This window comes from Parambassis ranga, chromosome 7, assembly GCF_900634625.1.
Source record: "Parambassis ranga chromosome 7, fParRan2.1, whole genome shotgun sequence".
In the NCBI taxonomy this organism is placed as follows: Eukaryota; Metazoa; Chordata; class Actinopteri; family Ambassidae; genus Parambassis; species Parambassis ranga.
In genome coordinates, this window is record NC_041028.1 from 6,213,779 (window position 1) to 6,233,683 (window position 19,905).

Consider the following 19,905-nt stretch of genomic DNA (forward strand, 5'->3'; position numbering starts at 1 on the left):
CCCTTTGATTGACACAGGCATGAGAGTAAATTGATTGTTACAGAAAGCCATTAGTCTGATTTGTGAGCAAAGCTGAAAGACAATTATTAAATGGTTCTATTTTAACAAAGACTAATCGCTTCATTTGGATAGAATTACACTTTGGATAAGGCAGATTCAGACTTTAATGTGAAGAAAAATGTACTAAACAAGTGTAACTGAATTACTGTAAACATGAAAGTGTGGATTTCCATGCAAGCGTGAAGCAATCTGCATGTTTATCTATTCATGTGTGTGCCAGTTTGCATGGATGCATAACTAATATTTGATCCTTTTATTCAGTACATATGACATCAATGGAAAGAAGGACCAAAGGACAGTTTGTCCTCTGTGTCATAACAGATGTCCATAGACTAATAATGAATGCTGATGTCTATTGCAGTCTGAATTTGTGGTGATGATGTTAATGTTAATAACACAATAATTGATTCAAAATGGCATTAGATGGCCACATTGGTTACGTAGTATAGGCTACAAGACCTAGAAAGTCCATTAATAGCCTCTTATATATTATGAATGTTGGTGTATCAGCCAACATATAGTTTTACATCCATGATAGACCAGTATTAGTGGATAATATAGGACAAATATAATCGCTCAGGCCCTGGGCCCTTTCATTGTCGACTAATGGAGAGGAAGCAATGAATGCAGTGACATCATTCATGCTACCTGGCCTGCATTCTGAGTTCATTTTAACCTCATTATATTAATCAATACAATGCAGGCAAAAAAAAGTCACAAAATAGGACACGGCCATCATCATTTTTCTATATTACGCACACATGCCATTACCATCTCTTAGTTGAAAGTGCTCTGCTTGTGCATACATCGTAGAAAGTCACAGGAGGATTAATGATTTATTTAACGCTGATTACCGACTGTATTCTTCTGAAACAAAGAGGAGCGTCCTTGTGAAAGGACAACAGTTAATTCCTTTTTACGGCTTTCCTTGAAAAAGAGGCCATCCAGAGTCATTTTGGGCAACAGATGTTCAAATGGAATTTCATTGATCCGCTCATCTTAGTGCAACAACAAAGCTTTGAACGAGGACAGTCCGATAATTAGTCTAGAGTAGGATGTGTACGAAGGTAAAGAAGTGGATTTTCTGTTGTGCATACCAATGACATGGCATGACAAACGTGACATGACGTGTGCATTGTGGCTCAATGGAAATTATTTACTTAGGTAATTGCTTCATGAAGAGAGCCCTTCCTCTGCACACCTATCACTGCAGGAGGAGATGCACAAACAAACAAAGAAGCTCAAAGATGTACTCATGTTACAACACAGCTCTGCTGTAATGTTACTCATCTCCTTGTATGCATTTAGTTAGCGTGGGCGAAGAATGCCAGCGTGCCTCTTACACTCACACGGAGCTGGTAAAAGGTTTATATATTCTTCACATTAAATGTCTGACAGCTAACATGAGCCGATTTGTTTCCCTGATGGGTGAGCAGATAAATGAGTTTATTGACTGACGCTCTTCTCCTGACCTGTGAATCAGACGGTGAAGTGCTGTGTTTACTCTGACCCGACGTATCTTTAGAGGTAAGGATACGAGAAGAGTACAGATATTGTCTGTGAAAGAGACAAAACGAGAGGCAGGAGATGAATGGGATTTAAAAAGACACAAGGAGGGACGGAGCATCCAGCCTCAGAAGTATGCAGCTCTAATAAACCTGGATCCTTTCCACTCACAATAATCCTTAACAAAAAGGAAACATAGACAGTATAAAGATTATAACTGTAGCACTGTTTTCTTCACATCACTTCATGCCAGGAAAAGTCACTTTGTGTTCTGCATACAGAGAATTGTTCCCTGGTGAAGATAATAACAGACATTGTGACCAAGATTACACAATCAGACTGAGAAAGCTGATTGTTTTTAAAGTGCCGCTCTGAACCCAGACACCTCAGTGCATGTGGGCAAGAGCAGAAGGGATTAAGAGGAGAAACTATATACACATTTTCATCTGTATTTTTGTATATAATGGTTTTTAAACCAGTATGATGTAAGTGCTTTGCTGTAAAATGGTCCTGCTTTGGCCAGAAGCATCATGTGTCTGTTCTCATTCTGCCTGACAGCTCAGAAACAATATTTTATCACAAACATTTACTGACTTACTCCAGCATGGACTTTGACTTGGTGGTCACACAGATATCTAATAGGCGTGATGATTGGTGTGTGAGTTTCCTTCAAAGGTTTGACTTATCAGCAAAGGCAGCGATTTCTATCAATCAGTCTCTTGTTATTTTTTATTTATTCAGTTTTTTGCATACTGTCTCTACAGAGATGGATAGACAGACTTAATCTGTGTGTGTGTGTGTGTGTGAGCACACATGTGTGACAGACTTTCTAGCAGACCCTGTGGTCATTTGCATAAGAGTGAGGTCACCATCATGAGTGAGCTGCATGAGAATTGCCTTCCTTTCCCTTCCTCCTTGCATGTGTGTACATATGCACAAAACACACAGAAGCACAAATGCATTACACACACACACACACACACAGGAGACGAAGGTGATGATCAGGGAGTGGCAAAGGGAATATATCTCTCAAATAGGTTCTGTCATCTTTTGCTCCACATCTTGAATAAATCCAAAGAGGGGTCCGCATTTTTTGAAAGAAGGCCTCTCAACAATATGCACATAGAATTACCACAAACTCCCCCCCAGGCCTGTGATTAGGAAAACAGCTCAGGGCCACAACTTAACACTATAAAGTGGAATCTTCTCTATCATCTGCACACGTCTCCGTGGAGTAAATGGCTTCCTATGGGAATTCATTAGATTGCTTTCACATCCACCTGAAAGCGCGTTCCTTTCAGATCAGATTAACTACAGGCAGAAGAAAACTCTTATGTGTTATTGAAATCTGGCCTCTTTGAATCTTTTCTGGTTTTTTTGAGCATTTAGATGCACCCGTGGTTTATAGGTCTTTTCTCGAAACACTCCTTTTTTTCTGTTTTATCTGGCACCATTATTACTCACTGCCAACTCAGGGACACCCATTCACCATGAAACCAGCTTTGGCAAGACTGATGCCACACTCCAGTATCAACAGCTTCTGTGTGTCTCTTGAGGAAGTGCTTCCCCCCTCTTTCTCCCTGTCGCTCTGAAGAGAGCTCTGTAACATCACACAATCACAATCTGGTTCTAGGCAGACCTTCTGTGTCTCTTTCAGCTGTTTTCAAACTGCAAACTGGCGTTATGTGTTTGACAGTGTGTGCTTATGTGTGTGTGATTGCAATGTACTTTAATCCATGGCATCTCCTGACCACAGGGTGTAAAGAATGAATACAAAAAATAACACTTTCTACTTCCCACAGCTATTTTCCTTATGTTTGTCTGCACACACATATTTCTTGCTCATACTTTAGTTGCTGTGTTCCTGTCACTTGGGATCACTGTCAATTTTGATTAAGGGACACAGTGTCACAACACACCAACATTAACAAAAGTTCTTCATAGAAGTACAGTTAAAAAAGAAACATTTATAATGCAATAATTTTGTGTTTTATAGTAAAAAGATTTAACATTCAAAGAAGATAATTTAAATGACAAAATGAAGCACAGAGCTAATAAAAAATACACTTACCTGTTCTTGTTCTATGTGTGAAAGACTCTCTTCTAGTACTCTCAACTGTAGGATATTTGTGTTTTTGTGCCATTGTGATGTCACAAAGCTGAGTACCAGTTCAGATGACACATCACAGGGGAGTCCACCTCTGCCTCTCTGCTCTGGACCAGATTATCCACCATTACTATATATCATGTTGTCTGTCTCTGTGTGTTGCCCTGCGATGGACTGGTGACCTATCCAGGGTGTACCCCACCTCCCACCCAAAGCTAGCTGGGATAGGCTCCAGCCCCCATGACCCTGCACTGCAGGGCAAGCAGGTTAATAGAAGATGGATGGATGGATGTTATAACATGAAACACTTTCATGGTACAACATGATAAACCAGGTGCTTCCTCCCAAGATGTGCTTGTTACATCAATTGCTGACACTAATTTGCCCATAGGTGTGATTGTGAGTGGTTGTTTGTCTGTGTATGTTACCCTGTGATGGACTAGTGACCTGTCCAGGGTGTACCCCGGCCTCTCACCTGTAGATAGCTGACCCATGACCCTGTACTGCAGGATGAAGTGGGTTCGGATGATGGATAGATGAATATAGAACCAGCACACTGTGTTTGAAACATCCTCCTCCATGAGCTTGCTGCAATGCATCCTGGTCCATGTGAGCAGCACAATAACAGATTCAGAAGTGAATACACTCCTCACCGTCCTCACTTGACAATTAGTACCAGCACATCTTACACTTTGATCTTCAGGTTCCATTATATTCATTATTCAGCACACCGCTGACCACCCCCTCCACTGCTTAATTTTTTACATGACAAAATGTCCTTACAGGCACACAGAGGCACGCTTCTAAATTAAGCCCTGTCTCTGAGAGCATGAGCGAGTTCATGTAAGTGTGAACGCGTCTTATATTATGTGTAAATCTGTGTATGGACGAGTGCTCTCGCTCCCAGTCAGCTTGTATTCTGATGAAGCCCTGATGGAGCAGCTAGTCCTTTGTTCCTCATTGCTCACCCTTTGATGATTCAATGCTGGGCTTCGGGGAGCTCCCTCATCTTCCTTGCACAGACTGATGGGAGTCTTTCAGGGACATATCTCTTCACTGTTCTACAAAAAAAAGCACTGTAGCAGTGCAGTCTGTCTGCACGCCGGCAGAATCAATTAGCTGTGTATGTTGTGAGATTACACGTCCACCACTTGCTCCCCATATCCCCTGCTTTGAAGTAAAGCTTGGCTGTTTGATGGGCAAACAGTAGCCGACGTGAGCGTCTACAGGGGACCGGCTGTTTTGAGGTTTTTCTGCCGGAGGATCTCCTCCTCATGTCTGCTTCTGTGTTTGTGCAAAGGTTTGAATAAGTGGTAACCAAAACATGCAGCTGATGTTTTCTTTCTCTGATGTTTGAATGAACCTCTTCTTTTAGCTCCACTCGACAGCACACCACCAGTTTTAAACTCATCATGGGTGGTGCTGCAGATAGTCCTGTAGTTTGGCAAACTTTTGCATAACAGAAACAAAGCCTCCTCTAAGACTCAGACAAATAAGTGAATATTCACCGTGTCTATTGTGTAATACAGAGCGCCTGCAGTTGACTTACTGTTTATGTTGGTCTGAGATGGTGGCTGACTTGATTTCACTTGTTTGCACTGGGAATTGCTGAATTATCTCTGCAAGTAAGAAAAAAAACACCCTGTGTTGTTTTCTTTACCAATAGGGGGACAGTGTAGAGGTGCAGGGGACTACTTTCTGTGTTTATCTCCAGTTAAACCCAAAGATTTATGGAACATTGAAGGTTTTTTCTCTTCTTCCTCATTGTTGTTAGCTCAGACAGCATGTCAGTTTGGAATAAAGTCACACAACTTTCTCAAATCCCTTCATTTATTTCCCTCCACCACCAAAAACATTTAGGTTTGTGAAACTGATTCCATTAAAAACACACACAAATATTGTTAAGTGAATGTTTTATTGGGAAAAAAATAAAAAAGAGCCAAATGAGAACCACTGATGGAGAGGATGGTTGCCATTTTAATAAATTGAGGCGTGGAAGTGTGTTTGTATGTGTGTGAGGAGAGAGAGAGAGAGAGAGAGAGAGAGAGAGAGAGGCTGTATCCTATAACAGCTGGTGTCGGTGCGTAATGACCTTTTGTCTCCCGGCTGTCAGGTGCGGAGAAAGGGGGGCGGAGATACGGAAGGAGAAGCTTCATATCGGACCGTCCCCGGCGTCCCGAACAACAAATGGCCGTGAACGCGACAGAGAAAGGAAGAGTGTGAGCTTTAGGTTTGTTTTCTCTCAGTACGACAGCAGTGAGAGAGCTGTCTCCATGCTCACATAGCAGGTTAGAGAGGGCAAGGAGCGCTCTTCATCCTCACTCTTGTACATTATATCCGTCTGGGAGGAGAATGGCAGAGTCCTGTTGACACCACGGAGAGATACACGCTGAGACCGACTATGGCTGTGGACGGTAAGAGCGAGTCGCCCACTCCTCTTTCTCTTACAAAGCATCTTCGCCATCCCGAGTGGCATTTACCTATTGTAGCCTGGACTGATAGACTTCAGTATATGCTGGTTAATGTTTATTTATTATGTAAAAGTTGCTGTAAATGTGAGCATATATTCAGAATTTCCTTAAAATTCAAATAGTCCACTTTATCGCCATCATCCTGAATAACCAAAGTTTCTGACAGCTGATAACTGAATATCTCTTACTAAAATCAAGAACTGCCAGTGATTCATTAAGTATCAAAGTACAGTGACATTTTCAGTATGTGCAGTGCAGTGGCCAGAGTGTTACTATAGAGGGAAGTTGGGTGTTCAGTCTGTTTGTCCACCTGCACCTGGTTCACCTGGCAGCTTTCAGCTCCATGATGTACAAATGATGCAGCATTCTCCACTCTTTGTTCTTTTGTTATAGTAAAACAAAGAATACATATAAAATCTGACAGTAATGTTATGTTTAATATAAATTCAAATTTGTTGCAAAAAAGGTCATTGCTGTCCATAATGTAAACTGGGTACATTTTCTCATTTTTGTGCAGCAATTACTGACTAATCTGCTGATAGTTTTCTTGATATATTTATTGTTTACACCATAAAAGGTCAGAAGAATAGTTACAGATTCTTCTTATGGTCCTGATTTTTTTTTATTTCTTAGAAAACCCTTAAAATGTAATAAAAACTGTGACAGTCACTTTTTATCCTTAAACACCTCCGTTATAGGCTGTTGTCGTCCTGCCCCTCTGTCTTTCCTGCGCTTGGCTGGTTGGTGTATGCTCCTGGCTTACTAACATAAGTGTAGCCTAATCAGAGCCTCCCTCTTCTCAAAGGCAGTAATGTGTGTGAGAGCATGAGTCCAAGTGTGTTGCATGGCTGCAGGTACAGTAGGAGGCTCAGTCAGATATGCACACATGCCAAGTGACACATTGGACTATCTATAATTAATCCATAGTTTACTTAAGCATCATTAATTTACTCCTAACTCTGGGCGTCAGTGTGCCGTGCCACTTAAACTTTAATGAGAGTTGGCCCACAATGACTGTAACACTGTTTGAAGACACATATACGGCTTGATGTATAACCCCATCGTCTGCATGGTGTGTCAAGTTAAACCTGTTGGAGGTGTGTCCCACGTGGTCGGGCTCCTGTCTGCTGCTATGTGGATAAGAGAGTGCATTTCCCACAAACAAACGACACATTCAGGAGCCCATACATACTGTAGAATGCTCATTTTCATCCACACAACACAGGTGCATTCAAGCCAACAGCAAGTTGCCACTTAGCGATGACACTGAGGTTGATTGCTGAGCGGTTGGAAGCTCAGAAAACAGAAGATAACAGACAATAGCTTATTTAAGTATCGTCTAGAAAAAAGTTTAATCATATCTGAGAAATGGAAAACTGCAAAGTGTGAACAATTCACTGTGAGGCGCCCTGGACCCCAATTTGTGACTACTATTATAGGTGCTGTATGTACAGGAAAATGACTGCATTGATTGATAATGTTTGCCTTAATTTCCATTTGTCAGGAGAGTTATTGTTGGTTGGGCTGTCAGCTACAGGCCCGTGACACTATCAATTACAGCGGGTGATCTGCATTTTAAAAGGTACAATAGACATTGTTGCCTCATCTTTATGTAAATTATAGAGAGAATTACATTTTCCTTCCTTGCTGCCTGCTGCACAACAAGTCAGGCTATATAATTACGTTCCCCCCTATGTTCGACACTTTGAATGGTTGAAATGCATCAGACATTTGCTTAAATCACTCAGGATATCTGGCTGTATTGTTACATCTGAGATAAGCAGCCATACGAATGATGATACTGGGCTGCTGTGCTGTCCAGTGCTCGTTGTTCAGGAGCGTTGCGGTTCATCCCCTCCTCACATTAGGAACAGGGGGCAGCCCGGTGTGTTTCCTCCAAACGGCAGGCCTGGCTAAGCTCAACAGTGGGGCATCCAAAGATTTGGGCTGGTTGCAGAGAATGCCAGGGTGGCTTCTATTCAACCGTGTATTACGAGATACATGTACAGTTACACACATGCACACACATTAAGGGGGGAAAACAAGGCACCAAGCCATGCTCACCACCAAACTGACAGGCCCACATGCACAGAGGAGCTTGATCTGAATCTAAAAATAAGCCATTTATTTATCACAAACCCCATGTCTCTCAGTCTGGCAGAGACTTAGTTGAGAGATTGGGGGGGGGGACAAATTATAGCTAGACTTTGAATCATCTTTTGTCTTGTTAACCCCCCCAGCCCATGGTTAACCCTTTCCTCAACCCCCACACAAGCACAGCACAGCACAGCACATACTTTCTTCTGATCAGGTCACACAGTGGTGTGTTCACTCAGCTGTGAAATAATTGCCCCTTTTCCAGTGAGATGCCCCTGCTGTAACGCAGGATTTCAGCCTGTACGTGTGCACGAGAATGTGCGCATGTGTTTTGCGCTGCGTGTGTTTATATTTGTGTGTGAGAACACGCAGATAAGGCAGTGGGGGGGCAAGCACGCACCCTGGTGTGTGCGGGACGACAGAGGGGGTGGAGGAGGAGTGTTAGCTTTTAAACAGACAAACACACCCTTTGTTGTCGCCTGCTGGAGATGGCATCCATTTGGTGTTGGAGCCAAATGTGTTTTGGGCCTCTGTAGTTAAGTAATATCGTAATGTTGTATTAACCCCCTCTCTCTCTCTCTCTCTCTCACACACACACACACACACACACACACACACACACACACACTTTTACAGCATTTTTTTATGTGTGTGTATGCATTACAGGGAGCATGCAAGCTGTTAACCTCTTTTCCCTGTCCATCATCATCCCCTGCTTCCTCACAGCAGGGAGTGTGTCGCTCAATGTAATGCATGGAGAATCCTCTTGAACACACACACACACACACTCTTTTGTCATCCATCATCAACTCTCTGATCCACCGCTGCTGTGCATCTGCACCTGGCCTGAGCCTGTGGATTTTAGACACACAGTGAGTGGAATAAAGACAAAGTGGACAGAGTGTTAGAGGAGACATGGAGGGGTGTGTTAATGGTACAGTAACTGGAAATTTGCATTATGCATTGAAAAGTGTTCAGAGACTGTTATGTCAACTGGAAAATGTATTTTTTTTTTTTACAAAGATTTATAGACTTTTATCATAGTTCTGTCATTTCAATAATGATTATATTGTACCAGAGCAGTTGCTGAAATGTATAAAAAAAACAGACCAGCAACAAGTCTGGAGGATCCAGCCTGGATGTGGTTGGTGTTTCAGAAATGTGGCACCCAGCAGGCAGATGCATTCTCACTGCTGGAGAAACTTTTAAGCATCTTAGTCGAGCGTGCGGGAGAAGTTTGTTCTCCTTTTGTGTTAACATCAATACTACATGGTTTTGGACACAGCCACACTATCAATAAAAGAGCAAAAAGCAAAATACAGGCTACTCTCTGTGCAGCCACATCAACATCATCGATATGCCCACTGGCTTCCTGTGAATTCTCCAGACAATTAAATGCTCTGTTCACACATTGACTCAGGCAGACATTACACAGATGTTCAGATGATCAGAGTCGGTAGAAGATTTTGGGAGGTGAGCCCCTCTGAAATGTTAATGATCTGTCAGTGGAGAGGAATCCTCTTTGAGCACTGTAGTATAACTGGAAGTAAATCTGTACTGAGATTTATAATAGAAGGATTGTCTTCTTTGTTTTCTCTTCCAGATACTTTTAGTCAAACCTGCAGGATTGTGTGAAAAAAGCTCTTCACCAAGCCAATTAGGTGCCTTTCCGCCTGGGGCCATTTAATGGGCCATGATGCACAATAATTTGAAACAACAGGTCTACGATATTGTCTCTTTATCGGAAAAGATTTTGACAGTTTGGTCAGAAGTTTGGGTGTATTATACCTTCAGCAGCCTCACGACCTATAAACACACTTCTTTTTTTGCCACTTCTTACTTCATCATAATGTTGGCACATCCTAGATATTCTTAGTTCAATTGGGAGGGTACGTCTTTCTTATCTTTTTTAGAAAGGAGAAAATAAAGGAGACTCGATGTTATTTGTGTTGTTGCTCAATCACGGAGATGTTCTATACTAGGAAGCGATCCTCACCTACACTCATTTGGATGCCATCATTTTTCAGCATTGCCAGTTGGAAAATAAGAAGTTAAATCCCTGGACTCATTCCATTGTCTGTCCCTAAAGTCTGTGCTAATTTGGGAAAAGTGACATTAAAGTATGCTGCGCTCTCAGTTACAAAATTACCTTCGTGTGAGGGAGCTATGTGTCTCACCGAGTGAGTTCAGAGTAATTTTTAATGACCTGGAGGCATTTATATCTGTAGAGGTTTTGGCTGATATTGATGATCAATGATTGTTCTAGACATCACCCAGGAAGTCATGTGTCTTAGGGTGAGGACACTTGAGGACTGCTCACTATACCAGTGATACAATAATCAATTTCTTTCAGAGTCGGATATCCATTAGAGGGTTTCTGTTGTTGATGGAGAACATTTTAAATGAGTTATTGATCTCATGGATTTGTCAAGTGGTCCTGTCAGACCCAACCGCCAACCGTTTTGACCTCTAACCTAATGTGTAGGACTCGGATGGACGCAGGGTGATTGAATAGATAAATATTGCTCTGCCCTAATCCTGCAGGCCTTTCAGAGATTGATGAAGTGGTAAAGAGAGGAGGACTTCAGTGTAACTCAGCAGTAGATTAACAGGAAGTGGTGAACTTTGGACACTTATTCGCTCTCCCTAGGATGACAAACCCTTATACCTTTCAGATCCAGCATCATGTCCTGGGTCTCACTTTTTTTGCCACCCATTCCCTTCTTCCTTCTTCCCCTTGAAATAGAGTGCACACAGGCCCATATCCAATCCAATTTCTCTTCTTTAATTAGCCCTCTGCACACAGCCTGAGATAAAGACAGAGGAAGTGAAAGGGTGCAGGGACGCAAGTAAAAGAGAGATGTTATTTTTCTGAAGGATTGCACTAATTAGGTATAATTTAATATATACGAGTTCTATCTCACATGTATTGCACTGTTGTTACTTGGTACATGTACATACAGTCACTCTCCCTCTCTTACTGTTTTCTTTCGCTCACATGCCTAATCAGTTTAATCAATGAGTTTTCTGTCGTTTAATTTGACTCAAATGACCATTTACGAATTTGTCCATTGTTGCTCTCTTTTCCTGCCATATGTCCTGAGAAAATGAGACAGGAGGACGTGATGAGGCCACGATCCACTACCATCCCTATCTCATCCTTGGCCAGATGTCTTTCAGCCTGCAGTTTCAAGGAGAGCAGTCAACCTCTTCCCCCCCGCTCGCCATCCTTCCCATTAGAGTCTGCTAAACAAACAGTCTAATTAAGTGCGGCCTTGTGTGATAGGGGTAAGCTTGGAGCTTTTCAGTCTTTGTTAATAGGCTGGCCTGCTCCTCCTACCAAATGCTGGGGGTCAGTGAAGCCATGTGGTGGAGATTGTCCATTAAAACAAATGGCTAACGGCTGCGGCTACACCCTTAACAAGGCATACATGCTCGCACAGTCGGGAGCAAAAGTCACGTTCATCCACTCAAAAAGCAATTACATTACTGGAAGCAATCTTCTGGTATGATCTGTGGCAGGTTTCATCTGCATGTGAGAAGAGAGTTTATATGCATATAAAACTATCACAGTAGTTTCTGTGACTTTGGAATTGAACATGTTTCAGACTCATTCCATCCATCGCTCGTACCTCTTCCAAAAATAGAAATCAATTTTGCCTTCTGTCTCCCCCGCTTTTATCAGAGCTGCCCCCCTTTCACTGCTCCCTCCTGTATTTCACACTTCTTAAAAGTCGTCCTACCGCCATGCGCCTCACCCCCTGTTCCATTCCTTCTTTGCTCTGTACCCCTGATGTGTATTATTACAAAGTTCCTGTGAATCTACAGCTCTGGCCTCCTCTGACTGTCACAGTTCTGCTGCTTGAATGGACCCTCAATTTACCATGTCAATAGGCAGCCAAGTGTCAGCTCTACAGCTGAGGTGGGGAGTTAGTGTTGTTTAAATGCAGCTCCACACTCAGTGACTCTTTTTAACCCCTAGAACTAACATTCCCACACAGTCGCTGCATTTGTCCCTCTCACACTTTGTTTCCACCATCATCTCATCCTGGTCTCTCTTTTCTCGTCTGTCATTTTCTCCATGTTCCCTTTCTGTAGTTCCATCCACAATCACATTAAGCTCACAATTCCTTAAATGCTGTTTGACCATGTGAATGTTTTGCCTTCACAAACTTTTCCTTTTTCTCTCCTACTGGTTTTTGTAAGCAGCTGAAGCCTAAAAAAATCTTCTTAGATTCTCATTTATTTCATATTAATTCTATTCCATTGTGCAGTTTTAATCCTTCGGTCATTTTCCCTTGCATCAAACGCTGAGCTCTAACTCTGAGCTCTCTTTGTGTACAATAATGCTCTTTTGACTGTTTGCACCCTCTTTGACCTGATTTGGTTGAATCCACTGAGACATGCGACTGTTGTACCTTATCCGTAGATTAGGATGGATTTGTCCCACAAGAGAGGGAAGATTGAAGCAGCTGGTTGTGATTGCCTAAGTGCTACATTGCTTGCAAAGGCTTTAGCACTAAAGAGCAAAAAAAAAAAATCCTTTAGCGATACTAAGCACGCTAACATAATTTTTGACTCTTTAAAGTCACCCTGAGCAGTGTGAGACTTTTGCAGATCTTGACAGTTGCTTTAAGGAATAAATGAGTCTCAGTGTGTCTTCCTTAAAAACATCTATATACTCTCATTCCACCTCATCGGGTCTCTGTCCTCCAGTCCTGTTATGATTTTTTTTTATATAGAACTGTGCTCCAGAAATAGCTGTTATATTAAACAAGGAATGACAGACGTTAAAGTGGAACTGAGACCAAACTATTGTCGCGGGAGGCAGTCGAGGTTACAGGGCTGTCAGTCAGCGTTAGTGGGGGCGGGCTCTAAGCTGTCATCCCAGTGTTTCAGTCTCGCCCTACATATCAGGTCACTGGTGCTCTGCAGGCTTTAGTTCTTGGCAGAAGCAAACACGCACACACACAGACATGCACAAGCTCATAGCTGCATACATATAGTTTTTGCAGTTGTGTGCATGCACTTCTACATTTACACTAGCGGGCTGAGTCACCATCTGTGGCACAAAGAGAGACTTTCAGCTGGGAATAATAACTGACACGGCTCATGTTAAGTTTGCAAAAAAAATATCTTCAGTATATGTTTTTCAAAATAGATCACAAAAGATGCTGCAGAGAAACTTTTAAATACGGTTTAGAGGGTTTCATAATGACTGACAGTAGGGATAGCAGGGAACTAAATGAAGCGATATAATCAAATAATTGAATAATCAAACTCTTCTTTCTCGTCCCATCTTATCCAAAGTGAAAATGCTCTACAATCAGCCAGCGCATTAAAGATGTAAGTGACACGGACCTGTGTGTGTGTGTGTGTGTGTGAGAGTGTGTGTGAGCTAGAAAGAGAAAAATCAACTAAAGGAGGTCGCTCACAGTTAATGTCCCATGGTTAACATGATGTGTCTGCGGGATAATTTGTGTGTTTGTGTCTGTGTGTGTGTGTGACATTTGAGTTGCTGGGGTGATAATAAGGAAATGGTTAAGTGGAGTAGAAGAGAGAGTGAGGAAACTAGAGTTACAGTCTGGGACTGCAACGAAAAAGAACAATGAAAGAGAAGCACTAGTGTTAAACGGGAAGTAGGAACACATACACAAACACACCCACACCCACAGGTTGATTGATTGGTGGGTCTCTGCGAGGAACCCAGACTGTCATTGTGTCACACTGCTAACATCTGGTGTCATTACAAGTCAACATTACAAGTTATCAATAAAAAAGATGACAGTGTTTGAAAATCTGACACGGATGGAGCTCAGTCACGGAAAATGTGTGAAAGACATTAGCTTGTAGTGATTACTTTTAAGAGATTTACTCTGATGGCTGTGGGTGGTGGCTTGTGTAATTACATTAATAAGTCAGAACAATTGGGCTCACAGAGAATTAAGCACAAATCAATTGTTAGACTTTGGCTCTCTAAGAAATAAAACATAAATGTTTTCTATTTCTTCTTCTTGAAACAATTCCTGATTGTTGTCCTCAGAGGGTATTCTGTCTACAATTATCTGTTTAGTCTCCTAATTAGCCTTTTTGGTCTTATCTGTACAAAACATCTATAAAAATGACAACAAATATAATGGTTACACAATCTGACAGCAGATAAACTTGTCCTTTGTTTTCATATTGACACAAGACAAAAATCCACTAAGGACAGTGGATGTATTCATTGTTACCATCCAATAAACAACATGGACATCGTTCCCATACTTGTGACCTTGTAGTGAGCTCTTTCACCTACTAGTAATGCAAAAGATGCACCATCATGTGTTGTGAAGGATAGTAAGGAGAAAGTAACCCAGAGCATGTTGGTGATTGTGTGAACAAATACAGGGGGCACAGGTTCGACTCAGTTACTTATGCTGTTTATCTGTGCCTAAAAGGGACCGGAAAGAAAACCCATTAAGAAATGAGTGTGTGTGTATGTGTGTGTTTGGAATAAAGGATTCAGAGAAGGAAAAGGGGAAAAAAAAGATCCCCTGGGATCTTTTGGCCTGGACAAGAATCTCCTGCTGAGACTTTATGTGTATTGATGTGTGTATTTGTCTTCATGTGTGCATCAAAGAGCTTTGATTCTCTTCCTCCTGTGTTTCACCCCAAACTGCCCGCTTTGTACCAGCTGCTGTCTGCAGTGGTACCTGACAGTGCAGCCTCAGGAAAGCATGTGAGCCAGCAAGGGTGCATGTGTTAGAGGAGTGGTAATTGGCACGTCCGTTTGACTGGAAGGCCCGGGCGAAGTGGCAGGGGCCGGAGTGGAGCTGATAACATGGCAATTAGGCTGAGGGGAGACAGACCCCCAATCAGCACAGCGTGGTGCGGAGTCTTCCAGAGACAGGTGCGACTACAAGGAGTGGATGCAGAGACACAGAGACTGGGCCAGTGCCCCCAGGTGTGAGCTAATTTGTCTTGCCACCAGGCTGAAAACACACAAGCTCCTCAGTAAGGCTTTGGACAACACATCGCTGACTGTATTGTGGCACTTGCATTCCCACAGTGCACACCTATAGCAGTCTCATTTTGTTATGTCTTTTGCCATCTACAGTAGAAGAGTCGTAGCAAAGTTTTGCTCTGTTGAAATGATGTGCAAAGGAAATGGAGCATTTCATGTGATGTGTTTTTTTTGCCAGTGGCTGTGCTGCACTTCCCCTCTTACCTGTCTCTGTAGCATTTCCTGAGCCTCTCTCTGTGTGCGGCCCCCCTGTCACAACCTTTGCATCTTCCTTCCTTTCCCTCCCCTCCAGTCAAGATTACAGGAAGCCTCCTTGATCACATCACTCAGGAGTGCAACAAACTTTTGGAAACTTCAAAGCTCTGAGTTACCGACAGAAGTAGCACCACCACTACTCTCATTCATGCTGCTTAATCTACAAACTAACTTCCAGTGTGCAGTATTTGTCCTTTGCTTGTCTAAGCTTCTGATTTATTGGCACAGTTTTCCTCTTTTTTTGCCGTGTTCTTTTCTCAATCTCTCTTTATCTCGCAGGTTCTGCAGCGCATTAACTTTTTCCTTTTTTCTGCCACTCCCAGCTCTTCGCCCGTTTCCTCCTCTGTTTCCCCTATTTATCTTCTTTTATCCTGATCTCCTTTGTGTGTTGATGCATTGATGCTATAGAGCTCTCACAGCGGCCATTTCATTCACTTCATTGTTTGGAAATCCCTCTGCGTTCAATGAGCTTTGTTTTTATTTGTGCAAATGTTTGTGCACCCTCATTCATTCAGTGTTACGGAGTGGGTATTTTGTAATCGCTCGGACGTTCCTAACATGACGCAGATGTCTGTGAGCACTGACACACATACGCAGCAAACAAAGTAGGGTACTTGTGTGGCAGTCGTGGTTTAAGGACACTCGATAAAGTATTGAGTGGTGAGCCCCGCATCACATCCTATTCTCTCACCAGGCCGTAGCGTGAGTGCACTGCATCGATTTACAGACCACATGTGACGATCACAAATAAGTGCGGCTCGTTCTCATCACTGTAGGCTATGTAGACTCCGCTCAGATCATTCTGTGAAGTTTAACCTTTTCAGGCGATGCCCATTGCCTTGTGAAGAGTAGAATGTGACAGTGTGATTTCTCTATGGTTGGCAGGCAGAGTGTGGTGGATCCCTGCTGGATGGCCTTTCAGGCTATCACTGAAGGTATGTGAGAATGAGCAGGAAACGTTTTGCTTGTGTAAATTGATTGCTTCTTTGATTTTTAGAAAAATAAATGATAATAGCAATGTCTGTTAGTCTTATTGCTCCAACCGCTCTGGAGTTCATTAGCAGACCATCTGGCTTATCTCTCTTTGTTCCAAATGATCGGCTTAAATTGCTGTTGAATTCCAAAGATAAACATTTTGATTTTGAAATGAATGCAGGCATTGTTTCTGTGATAACATGCTATATTACTCATTTCCTGCTGCCTTCATTAGGATCGGAAGTTGAAAATGAAAACTGAGCATTTCAGAGGTTTAGTGCTTTGTACCCAAACATCCCCTTAATCCACTTAGGCAGAATATTTTGCCAGCAGGGGCACAGCTGTAAACAAACACTCAATATGCAAAAAGCCATTCATGTCTAGGCTGAAAAGTTACATCGTTCATTTACAGTCATCCATTTGGAATATTTCCAGCAGAATATACAGAATGCACGTCTGAAATATCTACCTTTATATCACTGCACGGAAACATCTGTAATATTGCAGATTTTACATATTGCAAATTGCCTGTTAGAATAAATGAGACGCATTTAGGCAAACATTCAGAACGTTAGGTGTAAACAAGCTTATTATATATTATTATATATAATTATTATATAACCCAGTGAGTTATTCTGACCTTTTCATGTAATTGTCCTCATTTTTTCTGGTTTCATTCGCATTTCTGATGGGCTAATTTGGATGAACTTGTAAATTTTCATGTGTCATGAAGTGATAACAGTGGAGGAGCTGTGTTCATGGACAGATGGATCATGTGATAATTTCACCTGTAAGACTGACTTGTGAGATAATTATTCATTATCTCATAAGCATGCACACAGATAAGGTGTGTCCTTGGAGATACTGTATGATTAGAAAGTCACTCATGCTAGATGCTGTGTGATGCTAATTCTATGGCCTCATTATGACAGTGGATGCTACCAGGCGGTTATAGTGTTGCTCTTCTCTATGGGTCAAAGTGACATATAAAATACAAGATGGAGGGTTTTTCGCAGAAATGCTGCTTTAGTGTCAATGATATTTTTTTAATAGCTGCAATTTCTTGAACTAGCAAATTTAAAAATGTTAAAAAAAAATCCAGTTTTTCATATTCTGGGCTATCATGACAGTGGAGGTCTGCTTCTGCCTCTTTGTTAGACCTGACATTGATGGAAAATGAAAGGGACAACACAATCACATTTTCAATCTCAGCATGCATGTCTGTATTTTATTTGAGTTGGTATTGCATGCTCACGATTTCTTTCATGTGTCTAGCATATATGGGTCTGTCCTCGAGGATTTGCACAACTCATACTTGGAATTCTACACAAGCCAGGACACCAGATAACCAGTTTACTCTGCAGGCAAAGGCGCTGCTCGAACATGTCTGCTCCCTGCTTTGATCAAGCCTGATCACACCTCACATCCTATTACTCCGTCTCCTCTCCTCATCCTTGTCCTTCCTCCTCCTCCTCCTCTGACATTCATTTTGGATTATTGATTGTCATTGAGATCTAATCTTGTCTCCCGTGTCATCATATGAGGGCTTGCCTGCGAAAGGGGAGAAAACAACAGACACGTGTGATCTCTATAACCTCATCTCCTTAGTATTCTCTCAGTCTCCTTCCCATTTCATTTCCTGGTGCAATTAATATTAATGGCCCTCCCTAAAGCTTAATTCTGCATCTATTCTTTCTTTTCTGACATGTCATATGACACATCTCTTGGACATTCTCTTTCTGCATTTACCCCGGCTTCATTCCTTCATCCTCTTAAGAGGGCACGGCCGTGTCAGACCCCTGTATCCCATCTCCTCCTCTGTGTCATTCTTCCTTTGCTTCTTCTTGTGTGAAACATGCAGTGAATCCTTTGAGCAGAAGCGGGTATGACAGCCCATGGCCTTGGGTGCAGCAGTTAGGTGGACTGTGTTTGTGTTTTATCTAAAGTGATCTCTAATTGTATGTTCTCTGACACAGTGATGGATAATCAATAGTTCTGTCTGTCTCAGTGGAAATTTGGTGGGGGGCAAGAGTTGGAGGGTAAAAGTCATCCTGTCCACACAGAGAGCCCTACAGAGAGGAAACCATTCCTTGTATCAGCCTTTGTTATTCTCTGCTCTCAGGGTGAGTGTGAGTGCTCAGTAGCAGAATCATCACAGAAATGCCAGCTCCACCTGTGTTCCGGGCCATAGTTGCCCTGCAGTTTAAAGTCCAGCAGGCTTTGTCCACATGGCTGCACCTACAGCCTCTGCAGCTTTGTTCAGATCCACAGGCCTAAACAAACACAGACAGAGATCTCACAGATGTGTGAGTCCACATGCTGGCATGGTGAATCATATTCATATATGTATGAGCATGCACAAGGATACGTACATACAGATTTGCTTTGCGTTTCCTCCATCTGTACCCTGATGAGAGTTGGAGCTTGCTTTGCAGATGTCCATTTTTTTTTACTACCGTTTTCCTATTTGCGTGTTCCCATGACACTGATCGTTTTTGAAATGTAAACCTCAGCCCCAGCCTGCGACAATGTCTCATGTCAGAGCGGATAATAGACTGCAATGCATCATGGGAAAACCCCTGGGGTTTTGAGTTTTATATTTATTTTTAAATCTGCAACCAGATTCTTCTTTTTTTTTCCTGCTGCTCTTTCAAATAGAGTAATTTCATGGCTCATTCCTGGGGTTAAAACGGGGTCTGGTGGAGTGGAAGAGTTGTAAACAGCACCTCACTTTACCCCCCAACATGCTATAGGACCAACTCGTGGAGCTGGCAACCGCGGCCTGTTCAATGCTATATTTAGGTCTGCAGGTTTAATGTCTTATACAGGCATGAAATCACTGCATGATGAAGTTTTACCCCCTTGAAGATTACTGAGGAGCAAGAGTGGCTGTGATTTTTTTTTTCTCCTCTTTTATATGAAACTTGGACTGCAAATAGAAATTTTATCTTTCAGTTAAATAAGAGGTGCTTGGTAGAGAGAGAGAGAGAGAGAGGGAGAGAGAGCGAGAGAGGGAGTTGATGCCAATATCGTACTGGTGAAATACACCGTGGCCCCCTCCCTGTGATACCTAGAGCAAGGTGGATTAACCAGACCACTTGCTTCATCCTCCATGCCAGAGGATGAAGCAAGCACACATATACACCCTGAAGTTGATGCCAAGGTTATGGGAAAAAGCCTAACTTTCATAAAAAGCCTACACAGCAAAATAGTCCACATGGACTAATTTAGATGCTCTCTTTTGGAGTCAAATGAGTAATGTTCGGTGATGCCACGTTAATCTACTGTGGGATTTGGCTTGGAACGACCTTCCAGGGTGCCGTACCTAACAGCTTAATTACCTTTTCAAAAGGGAATACCTCTGAGATTTAGCAGCCACTCTGCAGAGCAGATATGCTGTTCAGTCAAGAGGAGGTGATATGAGGTTA

General features: G+C 42.3%; 1 protein-coding gene across 1 annotated transcript in view; it reads left to right on the forward strand.

Moving 5' to 3' along the window:
* Nucleotides 1–5,866: 5,866 nt before the first annotated feature.
* The window catches only part of samd10b (sterile alpha motif domain containing 10b), a 38,385-nt gene continuing 24,346 nt past the window's right edge, over nt 5,867–19,905 (forward strand). The window contains exon 1 of the mRNA XM_028410384.1: nt 5,867–6,087. Coding sequence (XP_028266185.1) covers nt 6,075–6,087 — 13 coding nt within the window. The 5' untranslated portion in view covers nt 5,867–6,074. The remainder of the gene's footprint in view (nt 6,088–19,905) is intronic.